We start from the raw sequence: 26115 nt of genomic DNA, 5'->3' as shown, positions 1-26115 counted from the left end.
TTAACCTTCAGAATGCAGGTGTTACCAGCAAAAGTCTTACAGGTGGAGCCTGTAAGAAGAAAGTAAACCATGGGCTCCCGTCTCACTAACTGTCTCAAGGCCTTTATAACAGAGGCTCTGACCAGCATTTAGTTAACTTGCTCTTTAACTCCTCAGCCATAAGAAAACACAGCAAGAAGACCCTTACTAGACTTCAGGTTTAATCCTTTGTCTTAGACTTTGCAGCCTCCAGAACTGTTAGAAAATAAATATATTCTCTACACCAATTCTGTAGTGTGCTGGAAGCACAAAACAGATAACCTAAAAGAATATTTCTTCTACACATTAAGCTTTAGAAACCACCATGATTCCCAGGATAGGGGAGATGGCTTAATGGGTAAAGTGCTTGCTGCCCCAAGCAAGAGGACCCGAGTTTGGTTCCCAGCACCAGGTAAAAAGTTGTGTGTGGCTTAAGCCTGTGACTTCAGTGCTAAGAACATAGGCAGATACTAAAAACTCACTGGCCAGCCATTCTGACCTAACTGATGAGCTTTAGGTTCAGTGAGAGACCCTGCCTCAAAAAACTAAGGTGGAGAGAGACAGAGGGACACACTTGATCTAGACATCTGGTGTCAGATGACATCTAGACATCTGCACATATGCAAACACCTATTCATGTACACACACACACACACACACACACACACACACACACACACACACACCATCATCATCATCATCATCATCATCATCATGATTCTCAAGAAAAGATAGATAGACTTAGACAGCCACTAGCAACACTCTTCACTAACTGGCCATTTAGGTGCTGATGGCTGGTTGTATCTTCAGCTCAGATGTCAAATATTACTGTAGCTTGCTCAGAGATCACTGTATTGTGTGGACACTGTCCTGCAGATCAGTTCCAGAATAACAGGAGACTGATGAAAGCTAAGATCCAGGGTGAAACTCTTCTTGTCAAATGGCTACCAATGAACTTTATGTATAGTAAAGTTTTCTAAGCAAAATACAAGATATACTTTAGGAAAAAGAAAACAGTGATTTTTTTTAAAAAAAAGGGTATACTGAAATAGGGAGTTTCACATGTCTGGTATCAGGATAAACTGGTATAATCTTTCTAGAAGACAATTTTGCCTTGGGGTATTAAGAACCTACATTGTATGTTAAGTGTCTTATTTTGATAAGGTCAAAATATGATATGGGAAATTATGTAGAAACCACTTATCACAGTGCTATTTGAATTAGTTAAAACTGCCAACAAGGTCAAGTGAAATGGCTCAGTCAGGTAAAGGGCTTGCTATGCAAGCCTAATAACCTGAGTTCAATCCTTTGGACCCACATAAAGGTGGAAAGACAGAACTGTCCCCACAAAACTGTCCTCTAACATACACACGCACAACATGGCACGTGCACTCATGCACATACATCACACACACAATAATAATTATCATCAGAATTGTAAATAATTTAATATCCAAACATGTTAAATTGTATTTTAAGATCATATTTAGAAATAATTCCTATTGTGATTTCTTTTTTTGTGTGTAATTTCTATACTTTTTCAGTACTGGGGTAGAACTCAGCATCTCACACATGCTTAGCATGTGTTCTACCAGCCTTCTGGGTCTTAAGGACAATTTGTATTGTAAATGCTTAGCTATTTTTTTTAATCAGGTACTTCACCTATCAATTTTTGCTCCAGTTTCTGTCCCTAGGGTTTTAAATATATTTAAATATTTTAAGCAATTATTTGTTTTGCCTGTATGTTTATATGTGCATAATACTTGTGCCTGGTAATTGTGTTCAGAGGAGAGTGTTGGATCCCCTGGAACTGGAGTTATGGATGTTGCAATTTAAGAAAAGTGGTGAAAGAGAAAGACACCATCAGACAGGGTTCAAGCAGAGGGTTTTTTTTGTTTGTTTGTTTTGTTTTTTAATTAGGGAAAGGGATCAAAAAAAGGGGAAAGGAGAGAGGGGAGACTGGCCTCTGGAACAGGAGCAGCAGGAGAGAGGAGAAAGGAAAGAGGGGAGAGAGAGAGAGAGAGCAGGAAGAGAAAGAAAAAGAAGGATGGGAGTTGGGCAGGGCTCTTTTAAAAGGGAACATAGTGAATATGCACAGGTGGTGCTCTTAGTGGATACGGCTGAGGGCATATCCTGTCAGAACCCCAAGGACAGGCCAGTACAGATGCCTGAATACTAACAATGGATGGTTGTGAGCAACCATTGTGGGTACTGGGAACTGAACTTGAGTCCTCTGCAGGAGCAATAAGTGGCCTTAACTGCTGAGCCACTGTTTCACACCAACAGCTTACAACTTTAGATTACCTTGTTAAAAGATTCTAAGTATGGGGCTGGAAAAGTGGCTTATCAGTTAAGAGCACTGGTTCTTCCATAGGACCTGGGTTCAATTCCCAGGACCCACAAAGCAGCTCACAACCATATGTAACTTTAGTTCCAGAGGATCTGACCTTCTCTTCTGGTTTCCATGGACACCAGGCATGGATGTGGCTGCACAAACATACATACAGGCATCTAAAACACTCATAAAATAAAAATAAGTATCCCTTCAAAAAAGTCTAGGTTTAGCTGGGCAGTGGGAGTGCACGTCTTTAATCCCAGCACTCGGGAGGCAGAGGCAGGTGGATCTCTTTTGAGTTCAAGACCAACCTGGTCTATAAGAGCTAGTTCCAGGACAGGGAAACCCTGTCTTGAAAAACAAAACAAACAAACAAACAAACAAAACAAACAAAAGAGTCTAGGTTTGCTTCCATAGTTCAAAATTTAGGGAGAAGCTAGAGATTGATAAAAGGAGCATGTGGATTAGAATGGTGTGTGTGTGTGTGTGTGTGTGTGTGTGTGTGTGTGTGTGTGTGTGTGTCTGTGTGGCAAATACTCTACAAGTGGAGTGTATCTCCAGTTCCAAAATGTTTTTACTAGAAACAGTTAAGGGTGTGGAATGAAATTAAGATGAGTAGGCTTTTTATTTTATTTTATTTTTATTAAATCCAGAAACAAAGCAAGAGGTATTTTCATGGGTCCCAGTAGTATGAAATAGTAGGGTCTGCTTATACTAGAGTTCCTGGAACTCCTCCTGCTAGGTCAGGCACCAGTAGCCCATATGTAGTTCAGGAGAAAAAAATTAGGTCCACTGTTTGTTTCCATAAATAAAACTGTATTTAAACACGGCAAGGCTCATGCAATTATGGTGTGTCTGTGCTACCTTCAACACTACAATGGCAAAGGTGAGGCCCTAGGCTCACAGAGTCAGAAATATCTGCTGTCTGAACATTTGTAGAAAAAAAAGTTACCTAGCCCTTGCCCTAAGCACGTATGGTCCCCTTGGGGACAGAACTAGAACAGGCACTTCCTCAAGCCATTATCAGATTTATGTCAGAGAGCATGTTCATAGGTCTTTCCTTAGGGATGTTTATAATCACACGTCCTGGCCTCATTCAGCTTACACTTTTACAGTTTGCACAAAGGAGCTCCAGTGTGGCATTCAGAGGAGTGTATGATTCCACAGGGTTCTTGTGAATGTGGGCTCAGAATGTGCTTAACTAGTATTTTCCTAGTGAAACTACATACATATTTTTAAAAGTATTTTTAGCCATTGCATCATCATGCCCTCAAAGCTTTTGCTAGAGGGAAGAACAAAGCATCTGGTACACAGTAGGAACTTAATGTTTGCTGGCAAAGGAAAGTGGAGAAAGAAAGGGAAATGAGTAAGAAGAAAGTACAAAAGATGACAAGAGAGAAGGAGGAAAATATAAAAAATGAAGGCAGGGACACACACACACACACACACACACACACACACACACACACACACACAGGCAGACAAACAACTGGGGAACAACTTATGGAAGCCATGCTACTGTGTGATTTCAATCTCAATCAACAAGGATCACATGAACTTATATATACCTATGATTTCATCTAAAAGCATCATAGAAGAGATGGCTCAGAGGGACAGTTCTAGTAATGCTTGCTTCTATGTGATGGGGTTGTAGATCCTCATGTTTCCAGGGATTGTTCTAGAAACCTTATGATCTTCCTCTCAAACCTTTCCTAATTAGGCAAAAGAATAAGCAGCAGGAGAAGGGAGAGTAGGATGGAAGGAAGAACATGCACACCATTCCATAGAAGCACAGGTGATTTAGACAATTTTTTTTTTTTTTTTGGTTTTTCGAGACAGGGTTTCTCTGTGAAGCTTTGGAGCCTATCCTAGGCTGGCCTCGAACTCACAGAGATCCGCCTGCCTCTGCCTCCCAAGTGCTGGGATTAAAGACGTGCGCCACCAACGCCCAGCAAGACAAAAATTTTTAAGAAAGCCAGCTTATCGGTTTTTTGTTTTTTTCCTTTTTTTTTTGGTTGTTTGAGACAGGGTTTTTCTGTGTATCCCTGGCTGTCCTGGAACTCACTCTGTAGGCCAGGCTGGCCTCAAACTCACAGAGATCTGCCTGTTTCTGCCTCACGAGTGCTGGGATTAAAGGTGTACACCACCATTGCCTAGCTGAGTATATTATTTTATATCTTGTTTGGATCTAAATTATAAGAATGCTGCACTTTTAATTTTGCTCTTGTGAGTAAAGTATTATATATTGCACATAATGTAAGCACCATTGAAAAGATAATTGCTGATGGGCTGGTGATATTGCTCAGCATTTGCTTAGCACCTACTAGGCTCTGGGGTCAATCCCAAAACTGCAAAACTAACTAAATGAATAAAGGACACAAGCACTGCTAAATTTTGGTACATATCTGAGAAACATGCATAAACATCTGAATTTTGGTTTTACTTCCTTTTGTACTTTACATAAAACAGAATAATTAATCATACATAGTATAATTGTCTGTCTAGTGTTTTCTTTGTTTGACATCTTAAGACAGGATTTACTAACCCAGGATGGTCTGGAACTCACAACCCTCTTGCCTCTTAGCTCCCAAAAGATGGATTACAGGCTTGTACCACCATGCTGGGCAACTGTCTAGCTTCTTTTGACAACATTTTTTTTGTGTGTGTATGTGAAATTCATCCATATTCATGTGTGTGGCTAAAGTTTGTTCACTTTTAGAGCTGTGTAACATTTTAACACAGGAAAGAGAAATAAAATTAAAGTATGTAACAATAAAATATATTATCCATATATAGATGCCCCAGCACAGCTGCACTCAAAGATGTATAGAGAAGCTCAATGCCTTTTTCCATTTCTAATGAGAGAGTCAAGATTTAAGAGAAAAGATCATAAATTGGCTCCGCCGGCCTGACACCTACGGAGGCTGCTCTGATTCTTTGCCAAAAGAGCTTCTCTTACAAGCAAGCAGCAGTCAGTGGAAGTGTGCATAACTAGTCAGGGTTTGCAGAATGACGGAATGCTCAGCCCAAATGGGACGTCTGTTTTAGTTGCCCTCCACAAAAGGCTCTAGGAGCATCAAGAAAGAGGAGGTGGAAAGAATGTAAGAAGCAGAAGATTTGGAGGATTGCAATGGATACCATCTTCTGGACATGACATGTCTACTGGAGTCGTGATGTCTCAGCAGCTGTGGTTACCTGCACAAGACCTATAAAGATCAAGCCAATCAAAATCCCATCACAGAGAAGGCAGATGATCTCCAGACCCCAGCCCCTATTGGGGAGCTATTAGCAATGTACAATTGGTGGGAGAGAGAGATTTTAAGGATATGACAACTGGTAGGTTCCCCACGCTTCAGAAGGTGGCCTCACATTCATGAACATCTGGGCAGCACTATGTGGCTTATGAACAAAAGAGAAAGAAGCATAAGTTTGGGAGGAGGTGAGTTGGAAGGGAGAAACTAGGGGTGGATATATTTATTGTAAACATATATGAAATCCTAGAATGTGAAAAATTTAAGTTAGGCTGTTAGCTAATGAGTCACTGCGAAATCAGAATTTTCCACCACCTTCTATATTGATACAAAGATATATGTTACCACCAATTTTCATACAATTTTGTAACATCCAGAATGACTGGAATATTGACAATATCAGTGTATGACTATGATCTGATTCAGAGAAAATAGAATTTATAAAAACATTCCCCCTAACTGGGGTCTCAAGTAGTAGATCAGTATTTATCCCTGGCACACAAATGGACTTAGGGAGCCCATTCCACATGGAGGGATGCTCTCTCAGTCTGGACACATGGGGGAGGGCCTAGGCCCTGCCTGGGATGATATGACAGGTTTTGGGGATCCCCATGGAGGGCCTCACCCTCCCTGGGGAGCAGAGGAGGCATGAGGGGATTGAGGGGGCTGGGGGGCAGGGGAGGAGGGGTTGGGATTGACTTGTGAAGCAAGCTTGTTACTAATTTAAAAAAAAATTCCCCCTCCAACAACAACAAAAAAAGATCATAAATTGCTCTGCAAGTGAATTGTAGGTAAATAAACAGCCACAGTACTGGTAGTCATAAATATAAATTGGTATTAGGAAACAAAACTACAGTGTTAAAGAATAAGAGGTCAGATCTGTGGGCAAAACAAAACAAAACAAAACCAAGAACCTTAATGGATGTATTGACATTATGTCAATATAAACAATGATAAAGTGAAAAACAAAACAAAAAAAATAAGGATCCTGCAAATGATTGAGGGTGGATGTGTGTGTGTGTGTGTGTGTGTGTGTGTGTGTGTGTGTGTGTGTGTGTGTGTGTGTGTGTCTGTGTGTCTGTGTGTCTGTGTGTCTGTATGTTCTCTCCTACCACACAGGTTCTGGGATGGGACTCATTCATTGTCCAGCTTGGCAGTAAGCACCTTGTCTGCTGAAACAGGTTTCTCACGGGCTTAGGACTCACTGCTGGCTGGCCAGCGTACCCCACACATCTCCGCCTCCCCAGTGGTGGGATTATAAGCATGTGCCACTTCACCAACCACAATATGTGGGGATCAAACTTGGGTCCTCATTTTTGTAAGGCAGGGACTTTACAGACTAAGTTAGCTTCAAAGTCCCCAGACCCATTTGATGTGCACCATTAGCATTTGGTTTTAAATTTGTAAAGAGCAATCTCTCACCATAACCACTGGCTTAATTGCTTCAGGCAGGCATACACTGAAGGGGATAATTTTAAAAGGCTATCTTATCTAGGAGAAAAAGAAGGAAAAAAAAGACATTGAAACAAAGAATTTGAGAGAACAGAAGGATTTCAAAGGGACTAGAAATAACTCATAATCTAACAAAGAATCAGAGTCACATATAAATTTAAGGTACTTCTGACACTGAGACCACCAAGAGGGTTTTCTTTAAGCAAAAATAGAGTTCTTTTAGTGAAAGAAATAACAGGAGAAGGTGGAAAAGTACAGAGGTAACTGGGGAGAGGAGGGAGAGAAAGGAAGAGGAGGAGAAAGGAGTAGAGGAGAAACAAGAAAGAAAGATGGGTTTGATGAAGATAGTAATTCAATTTGTTAGTTCACCACAGTACAATGTTACCAGTGATAGCCAAGGTCACATTTACCTATTTAAGACTGAGTGATGGCAAGCTCTTCATTATGTAATTCATAGTAGCTCAGCAAAGTAACCCTCCTGGGAAAATCACTCTCTCTTTTTCTCCCCCTTCTTTCTAGGGAGTTTAAGATCAAATCTAGGGCCTTGTGCATACTAAGAACACGTCTACCATTCTCCAAATTTTGCTCATTTTTTGTTGTCTATATAATCCCAAACTATAAAGTCACCAAACATCAAGTAATCACTTCTAATCACTGCCATAGGTCAACATCTATTAAATTTTTTACTTTGCCTTAGGTAACTGCTTTAGTCTTCTTCTCTCCTAGGGCCACAAATATCCGTCTATCAATTTAGGCTGATCTATAGTGACGACATCAGTGGTAGTAAATAAAGAGGCTGGTTCACAAATGCACAGACGGGAAGATACTCTGAAAAACAAGGTGCCAAAATGTACTTTATATTCTGTGTTTGAAACATCCACTTCTATATCCTAGGGCTTTATCAGAGCACTACTGCTGTTACCAATTAGCAACAGTTTGAGCCCTTAGGTTATGATTTGGTATTTTGAGAATTTTGGGTGTTCAAATTCACTGAAAACAGCCATGTAAAGGTAATAGATTACATCTCCAATAGAGCAGATTATTTTCCATTCTAGTATCAAGTGGACAACAGAGCCCTACAAGAATGTAACAGTTGAGTCCTGGTAAATAAGGTAGAGGAGGAAAGCATTTGTACAAAACATTCTTAGGGAGTAGAGCCTGAGTGAGCTCCTGCATTAGGTAATACTGGGCCTACAAAGAACGACATGAAAGCCCCGAACTCTGGGAAAAAGGAAGAGAAAACAAAAATTCAAAGAGAAGGAGACAGCTAAAAACCAAACCAACTCATGGCAGAGTGCTTGCCTAGCATATACAAGGCCTTGGGTTCAATTCCCAGCACTGGGAAACAATTTAAATCAACCATTTCATAACTTTGCAGGCTGGCTGGAATGGTCAACCTCCTCAGTGCACAGAGTGGGAAAAACAGGAAGCAATCCTGAATATCAGCTCCATCAGTAGTCTCTAAAGTTTGTGAAAAGCCTGTTGATCCCCAATAGAATGTTATCATATAGAACTCAGGAGACTTCTAGACCTTTCTGCCCTTTCATTTGCATTTGTGCTGTTCACACTACCTCTAAACAGACTAAACCCTCTAGCCCTGCCTCCCATGGTATAGGAGGGAGGCACACAGAAGAAAAGGGGGCCTTTTTTTTAAAATAAAAGTACCCTAAATGACCCAAATGCTTATGACATGCATCCTATAATGTCAAAATCCTTCCTCTAACTGATTTAGACTATAGTTCACCAAAATGTTAAGCATGCAATCCTTCAGTCTATAGCAGTTAAAATTCTTACAGGTGAACTAATATAAGATTTGATTGCCACCTAGTGGAAGAAATATAACACAAGCTAACTGTAGGATAACATCTAATGTTGCTTCTATCATCCTACAGCCACACCTTTCCCGAATGTAAGATGATTTTTGGCACTACAATCATGAGTGCTAACTAGCTGGGATATGTGAATTAGAAAAATATAAACACTTTAGTGTCCTCATTTTACAAACATGAGATGAGGCTAACTGAAGCCTGATTTGAAAATGTGAACAGATTATTAAGAAGTATCAAATTATACTGTATACATGGTACATGGATAGCACCAAAGTAGGGTGACCCAAAGGACTGACACTTGGCAATAGCAAAGTGGGATCTTCTACGGGAAGACACAGTGTGTCTGGGTTTTATTTACATGTAAGAGTGGGAGAATCCATATTTCAGCAGAAACAATGTTTCATAGTACACATTTTTTCTCATCAGATAGTTTCTGCTTTTTCAAACAGGAATTACTCCACAAGCAAAAGCACCAAGGACTGCTAAATTTTTACAAGTGGTTGCCTTCCTTCATACTTGCTTACCAGTTACGCGCCAGGATTAAAATAGCGGATGCCTTCTTTTGACAAATTTCATTATAGAAAAGGTATTTCCATTTACTTTACCCTGTTAGATTAAATTGTCAAGGAACTGAACTCCTGCCAACTTATCGAAATAGAATGCACTTTAATGACCTATGTCCTATTGTCATAGTGGTCAATTATTTATCACAGAACTTAGAAGTTTCAAGAGAACTCCAAGCATCCAGTCAGCACTTACTAGTGCTTATATTCACTAATATTGGATTATACAAATGAGACTCAAATATCAATTTCTCTTATTTCTTCTGGTAGCCACTACTAATGGCAATGATAAATTTCTTGTGTGATAAACTTCACACTATAATGGTAACAATATCTTCACAATCAGCTCACAGTAATCTTATCTCCTAGGTTGGAAATGGCTGCAACTCTTAACTAGACTAGGGTTCTTCTGATAGGGAATGACAGCAGTAATGAAATAGGTGCTGGGTATCTACCAACATTATTTACCAAACTACCTTACCACAGCTGTTCAGTTTCTCAGCCATTTATTTCTTCCCCCAGACTTCATTTATACATACTGTCTTGTCTATAATGTAGTGATTTATTTTTACATAAATGGAGGCATACTATAATACTGTTCTGCATTTCTTTTTTTCTTTTAACAAAATAAGTTGAAGAGTTGTTCCATTTTGAAATATCATAAAGCCACCTCCTTTGTATTCAATGAAAAGTATTCCATCGTATGAATATGCCATAATTAAGTTTTTTAATCCTGGAAGAAAAGACATTTTTAGTTGCTTTCAGTCTTAGCAACTTATGCAACCCTGAACATTGACACTGGGAATCAGTGTAAATAGTAGTAAGACTGCTGATATACAGCAACTTCAGAGTTGGCTGCTGGTATTTGGGAGCAGAATCACACTAAATTTGTGGATTAAAGTTTGTTTTCTTGTAGGTGCACATTTGTGTGTGTGTGTATGTGTGTGCATGTGCATATGTGAGCACAAGTATGAAAAGCTAGAGGTCAACATCAAATGTTTACTTCAACTGCTTCCACTTTTTTTTTTTTTTTTTGAGATGGTCTCTCACTGAACCTGGAGCTCATCAATTTGGCTAAGCCAGTGATCTCCAGATGTCAATCTGTCTCTGCCTCCCTGGTGCAGTGATTACAGGTATGACAACAGCTCCTAAATTTTACATGGGTGCTGGGGGTCCAAATTCAGGTGCTCCTGTTTGTGTGACAAACATTTTACCAATAGAGCCTCTCCCCTAGATTAAAATTTAAAAAGTATTACCTAGAGTAGAATATCACTTTCTTTATGTCATATTTTACTGATATATATTTTTGTAATATATACAATCAACATTTCTAAATGAGGATGCCTCATAATTTTTAACAGTCTTAATCCCTGTTGGCGAGATGGTAGTGTGTGGTACTATTCCTGATGCCACCCCTGGCCATTTCAGTCAAACCACTAAAGGACCATTTAAGGAAGAAATAGGAATCACATATAAGAAGACCTCCCGTGACACCTTCTGGGTGTGTCTGGATGACCCAGACATGGTCTGGATGACCATGACAGTGCAAGTGTGGAAACCTGAAAGCATCCTCAGTGCTTCCTAAGAAAATCAAAGAATGCTGCATCATCACAGTCACCAACTCTGTATGGCAAAAGGAAAATTCTGCATGTGGGGGTGGAGTAAGATGGGGTAGATATGGAACACAGGACCTGTCTGATGAATCTAAATCAAAAAGTGATCCAGAAGAATCAGGTTTTCTAAGTGTGAGATTTCAACAATACAATAATATCATTTTTTCTTGTTTTTTTTTTATTTAAAAATTTATTTTTCATTTTATATACCAACCCCAGTTCCTCCTCCCTCCCCTTCTCCTTCTTCCTCCCCTCCCCATCAACTCCTCAGATGGGGTAAGTCCTTCCTTGGGGAGTCAACAAAGTCTCTGGCATACCAAGTTGCGGCAGGACTAAGATATCCCACCACAGGGAATGGGCTCCAAAAAGCCAGTTCATGCACCCGGGATAGTTCCTGGTGCCACTGCCAGGGTGCCTGCCCCCAATCACCCCACAGATCAAGCCACATAACTTTTACCCATATTCAGAGGGTCTAGTTTGGTCCCATGCAAGTTCCCCAGTAGTCAGTCCAAAATCCATGAGCTAACCAATGCACTTTGTCTATATTATTGAAAATCAATAAGGCCAAGAGTTTTTTCAGTGAATACAAAGCAAAAATTCCAAGTTCAGTTTTTTAATATATTGAGTGTATGTACACTCAAGTGCTATTTGAAGTGTCATATTTGGAGGTCAGAGGACAACTTACACTGGGTAAATTCTCTTCCTCTATCATGTGAGTCCTGGGCATTTAAATCAAGTAGTCAGGCTTAGAAGCAAATGCCTTTTACTGCTAACCCATCTTGCTCCTTGGTTTTGTTTGTTTGTTTTTAAACAGACAAAGTATCACTGGATAGCCCATGTTGGCCTTAATCTCACAATCCTCCTGCCTCTGCCTCTTGAGTGCTAGATGATAGATGTGTCTTATCATTTTTTATCTTATTTTTGTCTGTTTTGTAAGTAACCATTTTGGGTCTGTGTGCCTACAACTATGCACATGTATTGAGGCTAGAGGAAGGCAATGGTCTCCTTATCAATCTGGAACTCATGTTTTTTGATTAGGCTGGCAGCCATTAAGTTCTAGTGATCCTCCTGTCTCTATTTCCTACATCCTTACATTTAAAGGTGTGCATGGGCTCCCATCTAGCTTATGTGGTTGCTGGGATGCAATCTCAGGTCCTCATGTTTGCAGAGCAAGCATCTTACTACAGCATCTTCCCACCCAGTGAATACTTTACTGAACTCACTCACTGTTACAAGTTTTCAGTTATAAACTGAAAGATTATTTATGAGACTGATGTGCTACCTACTGTGCTAACATGGCACCTCTGAAAGATTATTTAATCTCAAAATATTTTAAATTATCTGCAGGTATTTAAAGTCAACGAAGATAACGACTATCCCTTTTCTATCTCTAGCATCTGATTATGCATGAAGTAAGTAATCAACACATAGTTGAGTCAATTACATAAATGCATCTTACTTGAATAAAACAAACCTGTTGAGTTTAGTCCAAAACACAGAACCTTATAAATTAAGAAACAGTGTTTATATCATCATATACACATACATCAGTAAGTCTGTAAGAAAATAGGTATTTCATTATCAATTCTGTTGATCTTTTTGGCTGTACTTCTTATATCTTAATTGTTAGAAGCTCTAACTATGAAATAAATGCATCAAAGTCTTACCTTTTAGATCTTAGATCCGATGAATCAAACTGGATATTCATGGGTCCAGGATTTACTTCAAGGTCTACTTCAGGGATAAGATGCCTAGAATCACTGTCCACACTTGCCATTTTTCTCAGATTCTAGGCACTGAGGAAGTTAGTCCTAAGAAGCCAGAAAAAGGTAATTCAGTTTAATCTTAAAAATATTTTGCTATTTTTAATTTGCATGCAAAAGAAACCAAAAAGTATGGGAATTTGCTGAAGGTATAATTTTTGAAGATGGCTTGCTGTTACCCAGGTTGATCTTTAACTCTTAAGCAAGCCTGGGATTATAGATATAAAGCCATAATGACTTAAATGAGGTCTATGATTGATATATTTATCAGAAATATTATCAACTTGCATTTTCTTATTTTTCAGCTTACAATTCACTTCCAGGAATATGACAGATTCATTATTTAGACCCTTACACTGGAAAAGAATATTTTGAAAATCATTTGAAAAGCTTAAAAAACAGGGACTGAAGTCAGATAAGTTGGCAGCAAAGAAAAGAAACATTGGAATAGCTGCAGGAAATAGGTGCTTTATCAGAATTTGAGCTCATGTCTTCAAAGCCTTGAGACTTAGGGAAACAGAGACTGAGGTCCACCTAAAGAAAAGCCTATGAGAGTTTTCCATCAGAGTAGAGTACAAGCAGAAAATGGGCTTTACTTTCTTACAAGGAAGCAAAGTTTTCTTGGTACTGTGGCTAGTGGCTATCCATTAGGTAGTATGAAGATAAAACACTTTGACTACACTACAGCAAGTTCATAGATGAGAGCACATCAGCTTTTACAGTAACACTTGCAGCACCTCTCCTGAATTTATAGTTGAACATTCAACTGGCTACTGGGCACCTTTAACTGGATATACTCACAACTCAAATTTGGCAAGTTCCAAACTTGATTTTCTTCCTCAGAAAACCATAAACATATTGCTTTTCTAACTTCAATCAGTGGAATCTTTGTCCTTCTAATTGCTCCAGTCAAAATTCTGGGAATATCCGTGACTGCTTTTCCTCATTCTCAACATCTAATACATTAGGATATCTTATTGCTTTTCCTTCAAAGATACCCAGAATCAGACTATCACCATTTCTTACAAAGTTACAATTGTTTTCTTTTATGAGAATGTACTGTTTTTATCATTACCAGTATACATGAAATTTTACTTTAAAATGCTTAAAATGTATTATATTCTCATCCTTGGGTATTGTTGAAAACAGGACTTTGGGGAGGTTAAGAGTAGAGTCTAAGCCGGGCATTGGTGGCGCATGCCTTTAATCCCAGCACTTGGGAGGCAGAGGCAGGCAGATCTCTGTGAGTTCGAGGCCAGCCTGGTCTCCAGAGCAAGTGCCAGGATAGGCTCCAAAGCTACACAGAGAAACCCTGTCTCAGAAAAAAAACAACAACCTCCCCACCCCCCAAAAAGAGTAGAGTCTATACTGTCTTCCTCATCAAATTAGGTAAGAATTTTTATTATATTAGATTTGGAATCTCTCACAGGCATTACAACATAAACCAAAATGTTACTATTCTGTTACACTCTAGAATAGCTTATTTGTGCAAATACATTTGTTTTTCTTACTTTATTTACATTGAAAAATCATGACCTGTACCATTAAAATTATCTAGAATCACAGTCTATATTTCAATAAGATCAGCATATAGAATCTACAACAACTTCTAGTTCAGAAAAAGATTGTAAAGAACTTCAGCTATATCTCTTTTTTTCAATCAGCTTCCCCAAACAATATGTAATGGAAATAGATAAAGAACTACAACAGCTGAGTGGAGCTCCCTGCTACCACCCCTGTCCTACAAGCTATTCTACCATGAAGAGCACATAAAGAGATGTAGAACAGAGCAATATAAAAAAGAATTTGACATCATCCAATTAATTGTATGATTTGAGGGAGGATGTGTGTATTGACATAAAGGTGAGACTGCTAAATGTCTAACAATGCACAAGACAACTTCCTCCCAAGAAATTATCTAGGCAAAATAGCATCATTTCTGATGCTGAGAGAACAAACTAGAGGGACAATAAGAGGTTGTAACAGGAGAGACAGGAAATCTTGTAATGGCAGTGTTCAACTTCTTCAATCAAATTCTAGTTACAGGGATATTTGCTCTAACCCCCCCACCCACTGTGTGTGTGTGTAATGCAATTTTCTGTATGATTATTTCACTATAAAATGCGTAGAACTACATAAAATGAAATCGACTGTGAACTGTAAAAACAATTGTTAGTATTGTCATTCTACACAGAAAGGTAAAAAGCACAAGGAAGCAATCACGGAATGGCAGAACTGAGATAGTCCAAACCTGAGCTGCTACTCTTCCCCACAGTGCTAGGCTGTCTTTCCTGCTCTTTGTCATGTCCCCCTTTGCTTTATCTTTCACCTCCCATTTCATGTTACTGTGGACACTAAGCAATTTGTATCGTTCCCAATTTGTTTAATGGACTCTTTCATCAACTTTTCTCATTCATTCTTTTCCTGCTCCCTCCTCCTCCTCTCTCCCCACCTCCCTCATTCTCTCTAGTGATGAGTACAGGATTTTACAAGTGCTAGGTAAGTTTAATGTATTTCTATGTGACACAGATGCTAGCAACATGTTCTGTTCCCTAAATATGTGCATTTTTTTTTCTGTTCTTTCCCCTTTCACTTTCCTCTTTGGTTCTGCTTTTCTGCCCAAAATACAAGCCAGTCAAGTCCTCATTAGTACTATCAGAGATGAACAAATGCTAAATAAATACATTCAACAGTATCTTGTAAGAGTAACATTTCAGAGACTGGAAGGGAAAGACAAATGTATCTCAGTGGCAGAGTGCTTGCACAGTATATGAGAGGCCCTGGGTTTGGTCCCTAGCACCACAAAAAGGGAACAAAGATAGGAGCAAAAATAATACCATCCCCAAATAAATATTTCACTTCCACACACTATAAGGATTATAATGGCAGAAATTACTAAGATAGCCAAAATACTAAGTAATGGTAAGCCCTGAACATAGCAATTCAACAAGTGCTTACTGAGAACCTACAATGTAAAGAGGTTTTGAGAAAAATAGAAAATTAAGCCCCATTTCCTACCAACAATAAATTTAAAAATATAATTTATAAAGCTGAGAGAATAACCCCTAAATCTCTTAAGAGCTAGCCCAGTAGCATGCAAACCCAATGCCAATTTTCAGTTCATTATTTCAATTTTAGCTCAACTCTATACCAATCACTGGCCCTAGTTTCCAAATCAGCTTAGGAAGAGATCAGTGAAAGATTTATTCAAGTTATAACCTGGCTATTGTGAACAGTGATTCAACAACCATGAACGTGCAAAAACAAGACAAGCAAGATTTATCCCAGGTTAAAAAGTTTTTTCAATTGACTCTGAAACAGATTCATACAGCACATTGTACATTTTCAATTTCCAAAGCCAAAGAACACTCTTGCAGTGGTTCTCAATCTTCCTAATGCTGCAATCCTTTAATACAGTTCCTCATGTTGTGGTGACCTCCAACCACTTTGTAACAGTAATTTTGCTACTTTTACAGATTGTAATGTAAATCTCTGCTATGCATGAGATCTGATATTAGATCACTAAAGGGGTAGAGACCCAAAGGAGACCACATGCCAACCACTATTACTCTATGGAATTTGCTGTTATTTGGTATAAAGAGCATAAATTCTGAAGTAGAAAAAGAAATAAAAAGGTTGATCTTCATAAAATTATTGAACAACCACAAACAAAATAGTACGAAAGGGAAAGAATTTATTTCTGGAGAGTACAACTGCATGCAAACTAAAAGCTTAGATTCTAAGGCAAGACAGGCAAAAAATTAAGGAAATGTGAGAAATAAAAGAACCCCCTGGTCCCAGGGTCCAGTTAAACTCTCTCACTTGCTAAAAGTCAAATACTGCAACAAAATGAACAACATTTACCATAGGGATTGCCTACATAGAAATAATATTATTTTTATACAGACATTTCACATGAGAATAGCAATGAACTGTACTTAGGGCCAAAGTGTACTTGAATATGGCCTTACTCCTTTCCAAGTGTAAAACAGCACTTTTCTGGGAATTTCAAACAAGAATATAAACATCATTTACAATATGCCCTAATTTCCCTTGTACAACTTCTGTCACCTATGGTTTACCTTATCAGCCTGCAATCTGGTGTACCTCATGGACCACTCTATGATCTCATGTACCAAAAGAGGAGAGAGAAAAAAGCCTGTGAACAATGTAACTTCGGAAGCCACCACACAAACACACACACACACACACACACACACACACACACACACACACACACACACACACACTGCTAATAGACTCAAGCTCCACCTTCCAGGGAAGCTCACACCTCACATATACTGTCTTTTCCCTAAGCACTTCTCCTACACACACACACACACACACACACACACACACACACACACACACATACACACTGCTAATAGACTCAAGCTCCACCTTCCAGGGAAGCTCACACCTCACATATACTGTCTTTTCCCTAAGCACTTCTCCTATTAACACCCATGCTTAAGTCTACAGTTAAAATCTCTTCCTGATAGATTTAAATCTTGGTCACACTGGCCAGTCCTGAAATTCTTTTCTGCAGTGAGGTCAAGACTCCCCCTTCATCTCAGCAGCGGTCTCTCAGAATGCCTCAGGCTGCTTCTGGTTAGTGGGGATCTCCAGCTCCCACTCTCTTAGTTTCTAAACTGAAGACAAGCCTGAGTTCAGAGAAAATGAGTCTTTTTAACTCTCAGAGATTGTTTTAGCTAGGAACTGAATGCTACTAAGAATGAGGAGAAATTTAGGGAGATTCTTGGATGTCAGTCGGCCTTACTAAAATGAGAGTGCGATTATGGAAAGATGGAAGGAACAGAAAGAAGAAGCTGAAGATGGAAATGAAATTGTCTTTCATCACTTAGCTAGCAAAGCTACAAAGAATGAAATAGTACCCAATGCTATTTCCTTTATGTCACAACTGACTATAACCTACTTATACAGTGAGATTCACATTCCACTGTTTCCTTAATGTCAAAGTGCAAATTTGACTAATTTTAAAAATGGCTCCTTGAGGCAAAGAGTAAAAACATACCATATACAATACCCAGGAAAGAACATTTGTAATTAATTGGAAAGTGCAATGGAATTAAAAGCCTACAAAAGCTGTAAACATATTGTAGCTGGTTACTTTTAGGATTCTGCTATACCCTACAGACTTTTAAAATTCTTTCAATTGAAAAAAGTGCTTTAACAGAAATTTTGAGTCAGGTGTAATTAGAAGAAAGGACATATGATAGGTAGGATTTTAGTTGGGGGGCAGTGGTAGAGGAGGAAGGGAGGGAGATGGGAACTGGGATCGTCATGTAATTCAATCTTGTTTGTAATTCAAATATATAAAAAATTAAAAATTAAAAAAAGAAAAAGTGCTTTAGAAATTGAAAAGATGATTGCACAGAAAACAGTAGCCTCTTGTCAAAAAAAATGTTTCCAGTTGCCTTAATCAATTAGCTCAAAATTCAAATTCCCCTGAACACTGTTCCATAAACAATTTAATGGTTTTTAAAAACTGAGTGAACCTAAAAGATACTCTGCTATTTGATGAAGTAGGTCGAGAAGGGAATAAAAGTTCTGTAACTGAAGGTTAGAATGCAGAATAGTCTATCAATGACAAAAATACTAAGCACTCATAGCATTTCTTTGCTGCAGTCTTAACAATGATATAATTGGTAGGTGTAAAATGGGCAAGGTGACACAGATGGATATCCAGATCTAGTATCTTAATTTCAAGATTTTTTGGGTGTGTGTGGGGGGGAGGGGGGGTTGAGATAGGGTTTCTCTGTGTAGCTCTAGTGGTCCTGGAACTCTCTCTGTAGACCAGGCTGGCCTTGAACTCAGAGATTCACCTGCCTCCTGAGTGCTGGGACTAAAGGCATGTTCCAGACACCACATCCAGCCAAATTCAAGACTCTTAATCTAAAGCTAAGTCATTAAGAGTTCTCAATTGTTTAAAACTAGTTTTAGTACAGGGGTACTGCCATGTTTACCTCCAAGGCTTATGTGTTGTAAGTAATTACCAATGCTGGAGAGATGAGTTTACAGTGGTAATTTCCAAGGCTGGGTTACAGTAGTAAGAGGCCTTTAGGAGATGACTAAATCACCAATGTGATTAGTACCTTATAAAAGAGATGAAGGGTTTGAGTTGGAGGCCCCACTTTGCCTTTCTGTCTCTCTTACCATGTGAGAACATAGCAAGAAGGAGCCATCCTGGAAGCAGAAATCTGGCCCTTATCAAACACCCAAACTAACTGCACCCTGACCTCAGACTCCCTAGTCTTCAGAACACAGATATAAATTTGCTCTTTATAAATTACTTCATCCCAGGTATTTTATAAGAGTAACATGAAAAGACCAGGATGGGTCCCAAAAGGAAATCTACCACGTACCTTATTTGTGTGATACTGAGGTAAAAACAAATGTGAGTTAAAATGAATGTCAGGTTTAAAATGTGGAGGTAGGGATAAGAAATGAAAGGGCTAGCAGCTGGGTATGAGATAACCAAGCTGACCCGATAAGAGAGGAAGGACAGGGCTCTGGAAAAAACAACAAAGTTGGTCTTGGCAGGCTTGGTCTAGCTCCCACAAAACCCCTACCACCACCCTGAAAATATACCCAAGGCACTGTAGCCCTTTCACCTCTTCTTGCCTCTAAATTGCAACAAACTAAATTGTAAGAATGGCTTTTAATAAAGCCCCACCTACTAAATTCCTGCTCCTACAGGTCTCTAAAGGAGATGGGGCTTTAAGTTAATCTATGACCTGCTTACATGACTTGGTATGCTAAATGTCACAGAGGTACTAGAAAGGAGAGTATGGCTGGCTCCACGCCCAGGCAGCAGGGGCTGGGCTTGCTGTGGTTGGTGGTAGCATCATGGCCAGAGACTGGGATTGCTTACCTTCAGTGTTCTCTGCCTATGCTCTTGCACCCTCCTTACAGAAAAACCTGTAGTATCTATGCTAAGATGCTAGCATCAACTTGCAGAATAGACTAGGCTATGGTAAGATAAATATTACTTTGGACACAAACATCCAAGGAGTTTATGTTCTTTCCCAGAGGCTGATATTAGTTTTATAACATTTACATATGTTATACATTTTCAGATACTTTGTATTCAGTTTTCTAGGCCATAGAGCAACCTTTTTTTTTTTTCTGTAAAGGAACAGAAAGAAATTATTTAAGCTTATCCAGCCATTGAGTGTCTACAATTATTTCACCTCTGCCTTTTAGTGTGATAGATAGGATGGAAATGAGTGTTCATGGCTGGACTCTAATAACATTTTATAAAAGAAGAATATGGTCATTAGCAGGTAAAATCCGTTAAGAGTTCATCTACCTCTATAGTATAAAAGCAAGGAAATCTGGTTATTTAAAAAGGCAGCCTGGTAGAAGCTGTTCTTGTATGTGTATCTCTTTTTTCCATAAATGTCCTATAGTGTCTACTAACTCACTTACCTAGATTCCTCATGAATAATTTACCAGTGTGTTAATAGCTGGTAGCCGTAAGTCTACAATTCTGGTGTTACTGGTAGAACATTTTTTATTCTGTTAACTAATGCTTCAAAGGATGTTAAAATCTGGCAGTGCTGGACACAGCAGAGTTTATAAAAGCAAAAAAAGCTCACAAAACAACATTATGGCACCAAAGAACCTCTCCTCCCACACCAGCAACTCTAGTTTCTCTTATATTCTGGATAGAGAAAGACTACTAGCAAAGTACTGAAGTTTAAGTGTACTGTAAAAATTCAGGCCTGCTAGAGAATTTTAACCTCTTTTTCCCACTTTTATGCCTATATAGACCCTTTATAAAAAGAACCAAAAAAAAAAAAAACCACTGTACTGTTTTTATTTGTAATTCACGTTAGCAGTACTGTCTTCCTGAGTCTATCCCCGCTAACTACTTAGAGTCTTATAAAACTACAATAGAATATTTTAAAGTGTACACTAGGTATATACTACTTAAGATTTTTGAGAGGAAATCTAAAGCTGGTTGTTCTCAAAGCTCTGGCTGGCAAAATTGGTAATGCAAGGTAAATTTATTTCTTTAGAGATATGTGACATCTTTGCTAATACGGAGGTGGCTGACTTTTCTCGTCTGTGCTGTACATGTGTATGTACATATTCATGTGTGTGAATACATGCATGTGGAGGCCAGAAGCTGAAGTCAGGTATCTTCTCTCTGACTTACTTTTTGAGATAGGATCTCTCATTGGACTGGGAGCTCACTAATTCTACTGGACTAGTTGGCCAGCAAGCCCCCGGGATACTGCTGTTTATCTCTCCAGTGTTGGGGGTCACTATGTGCTGCAGAGCACCTGGTTTTGATTTTTACATAGGTGCTGGGGATAGAACTCCTGTCTTCACCCACAGCTAAACACTGAACTGAACTGGAATCCAGTTGCAGAGAAGGAAGAGTGATGAGCAAAAGGGTCCAGACCAAGCTGGTGAAACCTAAAGAAACAGCTGACCTGAACAAGGGGGAGCTCTTGGTCCCCAGAATGATAGCTGGGAAACCAGCATGGGACTGATCCAGACCCCATGAAGGTTGGTGTCAGTGAGGAGACCTTGGAAATCTATGGGGCCCCTTGTAGTAGATCAGTATTTATCCCTAGCGTAGGAATGGACTTTGGAGCCCATCCCACATAGAGGGATACTCCCTGAGCCTAGGCGCTATCCCAAAGGATATGATAGACTCTGAAGACACCCTATGGAAGGCCTCACCCTCCCTGGGGAGCAGAAAGGGTATGGAATAGGTAAGGTGTTAGTTGGGGAGGGGGACAGGGGAGGAGGGGAGGGAGAGGGAACTGGGATTGACATGTAAAACAATCTTGTTTCTAATTCAAATAAAAAAACGGAGGAAAAAAAAAGAACTTCTGTCTTCATGTTTGCAAGGTCAGCAGCACTGTAGGCACCAGTCACCTCTCCACCACTTTGAGAAAGTCTCACTATTTACATAACTGGAGACCACCCTTCACCTGCCTCACCTTCCTGAGTCCTGGGATTACAACTGTGCCCTATATCTACCTGGAAGTAGTTGTTTACAAGGCATATAAATTTCTCTTTAGTTTACAAGTGTCACAACAAACCCAAAATAAATTAAGGAACAAATAAAACCTTTTTTGCCTGTTACTTTGCATGTCAGTTCTTTGTCATATCTGAAGGTATCAAAAAGGAAAAGGACACTCAAATCCACTGATCTCAACAACAGATATGGCATTACCAAAGGATCACCACAATTAGGTTTTAGACAAGCTGGCTAATAACTAACTGATGGATGATAAGTGGGTGTCTCCAGCAGTAGGTCGGTAGGTCTTTTTCCTCATTTGTAAGGTAAGGAGAACGCATCTGACTAGCTGCCTCCCAAGTCCAGTATTGCAAGACAGCCAACACACCATGCCATCCACTATCAGGGCACTCACTCGCGGGCTGGAGAAGTGGCTAGGTGGAACAGTGATTTCATTCATCTAACAATTCCTGGGTTGGATCTCCATACCCTTACCACCAGTGTTGTAGGAACAGTAGTGGCTGTAGTCCGAGACACGAGGAGGCTTCGGCTCTCAATTCCTCTAGCTCTTTCTCACAGGACACTCTGTTGCGATTATCCCAACAGTCCTCTCATCCCGGCATTGGGCACGGATCTGTGGTCACCTTCCTGCCCTTTTCCGGAGGCTCCAGCAGACCCAGACTTCCTCAGCCCCCGCGGACTCCCCGCACTAGACCCACTCGAGGGACACGCGCCCCTCTGGAGCAGTCTCCCTGACCCTAGGCTTGGCTCTCCTCGGATCCCAAAGACCCCTAGGCGGTGACAGCCGGTTGACCACAAGCTCAACCCTTCCCGCCACGCCTGGACTCCCTCTCAGACCGTCCCAGATTGAGTTTGCCAGGAGCGACAAGGTGCTGTACCTCAGCAGGCCAATCCCTCCACCAAGGAAAACCCGATCAGGAGGCGAAGACCCCTCCTCAGACTTGGCGGGTGGCTGCAGTCGGGAGACTCGTTCCCTAAACAGGAAGAGGCAACGGCTTAAGCCGCGGGGGCTGGCGGGGGATGGAGTCCTAGGCGCGCTCAGCCCGCCGCCTCTGTCCAAGCTCTGCCATCTGGAACTACAACTCCCAGAGGGCTATGCAGCAACCAGCGATCCTCCCCCAGGATCCCGCCCTCTAGCTTCGGAGGCGGGGTCGCTGGGCAGGTGCAAGACTCTCAGTTAGGCTGTTTACTCTTCTCCGCCCGCCCAAAGAACCTAGGAAGAGCGTACAGAAGCGATCTCCACAGGCCACGTGAGAAAAAGATGATGTGGCTGACTTTCTTCTCGGGTTTTCCTGGCTCATGTTATGGTCACGCGCTTCGGTTCTGTGGATACTGAAGGAAGATGGGGCGAGGAGGGTGTTGTTAGCTTGCATTGATTTCTCCCTGTTGGGGTTTTTGTTTTGTTTTGTTTTGTTTTGTTTTGCTTTTTTAATGCTTTGACTAATTAGACTCTAGACTAAAAGAAGCTTTCTGAGAATATGGGCTCCCTTCTTCCCAGCAGTTTTCCTCAATTCGACGCAAACACACAGTCTGCACAAAGTATTTTGGTAAGGAAATCAGCTCATGGTGAGTCCCTAAAACCTCTGTATGGCATGCCCCAAGCCAGGGCTCTGTAAAGAATGCTAGCATTAGAAAGCAGTGAGCTATAATGTGATCAAGACCCCAAGACCTGCCGGGCGGTGGTGGCACACACCTTCAGTTCCAGCACTTGGGAGGCAGAGGCTACAGAGTGAGTTACAGGAGGCTCCAAAACTACACAGAGAAACCCTGTCTCGAAATACAAAAACAACAACAACAAAAATGACCCCAAGATCTAAATTTATCAAATAGTAATGAATTCCAAGAATTTTACGTTTATCTCTTTTTTAAGTCTGTACACTCTTTTTTTGCAACTGTACATTCTACCTATTTTACCAAGAAACAGTCTTATAAAAGTTAAGTGACAAGGCAAGGCCAAACTTTGAAGTAGCAAAATACCTGGAATTCAAAACAATGTCTTCCAAATTATTCTCTCAAAAGCCTTTAAATATCCAATGTGATACTGAGGGCTTGACAATTGCAAGTAGACAACTTAGTGATCATTGCCTTTAATCGAGATACAAGTTAATTACATTGATAGGTTTCTTGTTCCAAAAGGCTTACCGGTGCTCTTTGGCTGTACTTTCAAAAGAGCAATGCATTGTTGTGTAACCCTCCCTGATTGGAAAAATTTCTTCTTTTTCTGAATTCCAGTCTGAGAAAACAATTTTAAGCAAGGTTAAAAAGCAAATAAATACTTTAGAACTGCAAGAAAAATATTTAAACAACAACAACAAAATTGCTGAAATTGGTAAGAAAGCTCTGGTCATACCAGGCAGTAGTGACATATGCCTTTAAACCCAGCACTCTGGAGGCAGACATAGGGAGATCTCTGAGTTTGAGGCCTGCCTGGTCTACAGAGTGAGTTCCAGGACAGCCAGGGCTGTTACACAGATAAACCCTATCTTGAAAAAAAAAATCACACATGTAAAAAAAGATTGGTCAGGTGGTGGTGATCTTGAAGATGGCAGTCTATATTGTTGGTACAGGTCACTAGCACCAAAGGAACCAATAGAGATCTTACTCTCAAGAAATTGTAACTGAGTGTTCTGACCTGCCCACTGGTTTCTTGAAGGTTCAACCCAAAGTTTTCCCTTGCTTTAAAGGGCCTCATCTTGGCTTCCAGAGCAGGGTCTGTCCAAAGTATTTGAACACATAGTCATAGGTATAGGGGCAAAATCTAAGTCCAAAAAAGAAATAAACAGACTAGAATTGTGCCAGGTTTTCCACTGAGAAATTCTTAAATTAATACATTCATGTACTATAGAATAAGATTTAAAAAATTACTGAGGATAAAGATAGGCTAGCAATTGAGAACAAAATTTTGGGGGGGGGGTTCAAGACAGGTTTTCTCTGTGTAACAGCCCTGGCTGCCCTGGAACTCTCTTTGTAGACCTGGCTGGCCTTGAACTCACAGAACCCGTCTGCTTCTGCCTCCCGAGTTCTGGGATTAAAGGTGTGAGCCACCGCTACCTACTGAGAACAAATTCTAAGACACACTGTCTTAGTTTGGATTTCCATTGCTGTGATGAAACACAATGACCAAAAATCAAGTTGGGAATGATAGGATTTATTTGACTTTCACTTCTGTATCACTGTTAATCATCTAAGGAAGTCAGGACAGGAACTCAAATGGGGCAGGATCCCAGAGGTAGGAGCTGATGCAAAGGTCATGGAGCAGTGCTGCTTACTGGCTTTCTCCCTGTGGTTTGCTCAACCTGCTTTCTTATAGAACCCAGGACCACCAGCTCAGGGCTGACCCTACCCACAGTGGGCTGTACCTACCACCATCAATCACTAATAAAGAAAAAGTCCTACACACCACACACACCAGCACATACACTAACATTTAATGACTAGGTAGAGAAAGAGGCATCTAAAGAAAAGTTTGAAAACAAGAAGAGTCAGGAAAAGCCAGGGAGGGGAGTACATTTTTGCACTATTTGGTTTTTATTTTTATTTATTTGTCTATTTTTAGGTAAGGTCTGTAGAGGAAAAACTGGAAGAGCCATTACACCTGATATTTTACTATGGAGTGATGGCCACTTAGGCCTTGAAGTAATGTCTGGTAAATAGGAAGTGATTGTTACTTAAGATTTATGAGGTTGCTCTTTCTTGGGAATTTCAGAACCTTAGCATGACCTCAGTAATATGATATTCCTGGTAAACCTGGAATTCTTTTTTTTTAAGATTTTATTTATTTTATTTATCATGTATAGTGTTCTGCCTGCATGTATGTTCTGCCTGCACACCAGAAGAGGGCATCAAATCTTATTAAAGATGGTTGTGAGCCGCCATGTGGTTGCTGGGAATTGAACTCAGGACCTCTGGAAGAGCAGTCAGTGATCTTAGCCTCTGAGCCATCTTTCCAGACCCTGGAATTCTTATAATGACTGTGCTGACATAGGTAATGGTGCCTTTGGACAACCCCTAGATCAGAGAAGAGATTTGGGTGTGCAAGAATTGCCTTGCTAAAAGGCCTTTTGTGTAATAATCAATAAAATTGCTTCTGCAAAGCTTCTAGGCAGTCAGTCCATTAGAGACTGATTCACCCTGCTGCTTTTGCTGCTTTTCTAAGTTTATTACATCCTTCGGTGTCTCTCTTCCTCCAATCACACTTTATAATTTAGAACACTGACAGAGTATCCTACATTGTATCCTACATTGACCTAGAACTTGCTCTGTGACCCA

The 26115-nt window shown here is 40.1% G+C and overlaps 2 protein-coding genes across 17 annotated transcripts in view; one reads left to right on the top strand and one right to left on the bottom strand.

Annotated features, from left to right (window-relative positions):
• Positions 1-22885, bottom strand: part of Slc38a9 (solute carrier family 38 member 9) — a 79031-nt gene extending 56146 nt beyond the window's left edge. For 2 of the 6 annotated variants that reach the window (XM_027401468.2, XM_027401470.2), the window contains exon 1: positions 12729-12865. Coding sequence is in view for 2 of the 6 variants with exons in the window: in XM_027401465.2 (XP_027257266.1) it covers positions 12729-12838 (110 nt within the window). In the remaining 4 variants the exon portion in view is untranslated. Of the gene's footprint in view, positions 1-12728; positions 12873-22320; positions 22684-22724 lie in introns of those variants that run through there. The other 4 variants (XR_003482493.2, XM_027401465.2, XM_027401466.2 and 1 more) reach the window with 4 other exon arrangements.
• Positions 22886-22985: 100 nt separating this feature from the next.
• The window catches only part of Ddx4 (DEAD-box helicase 4), a 71630-nt gene continuing 68500 nt past the window's right edge, over positions 22986-26115 (top strand). For 7 of the 11 annotated variants that reach the window (XM_027401463.2, XM_035440572.1, XM_027401458.2 and 4 more), the window contains exon 1: positions 22986-23393. In XM_027401463.2, the coding sequence (XP_027257264.1) occupies positions 23325-23393 (69 nt within the window). In that variant the 5' untranslated portion in view covers positions 22986-23324. The remainder of the gene's footprint in view (positions 23394-26115) is intronic. The other 4 variants (XM_035440573.1, XM_035440575.1, XM_035440571.1 and 1 more) reach the window with 2 other exon arrangements.

The sequence above is a fragment of the Cricetulus griseus genome, chromosome 2 (assembly GCF_003668045.3).
Source record: "Cricetulus griseus strain 17A/GY chromosome 2, alternate assembly CriGri-PICRH-1.0, whole genome shotgun sequence".
Taxonomy (NCBI): domain Eukaryota; kingdom Metazoa; phylum Chordata; class Mammalia; order Rodentia; family Cricetidae; genus Cricetulus; species Cricetulus griseus.
This window is presented reverse-complemented; position numbering and strand designations above follow the sequence as displayed.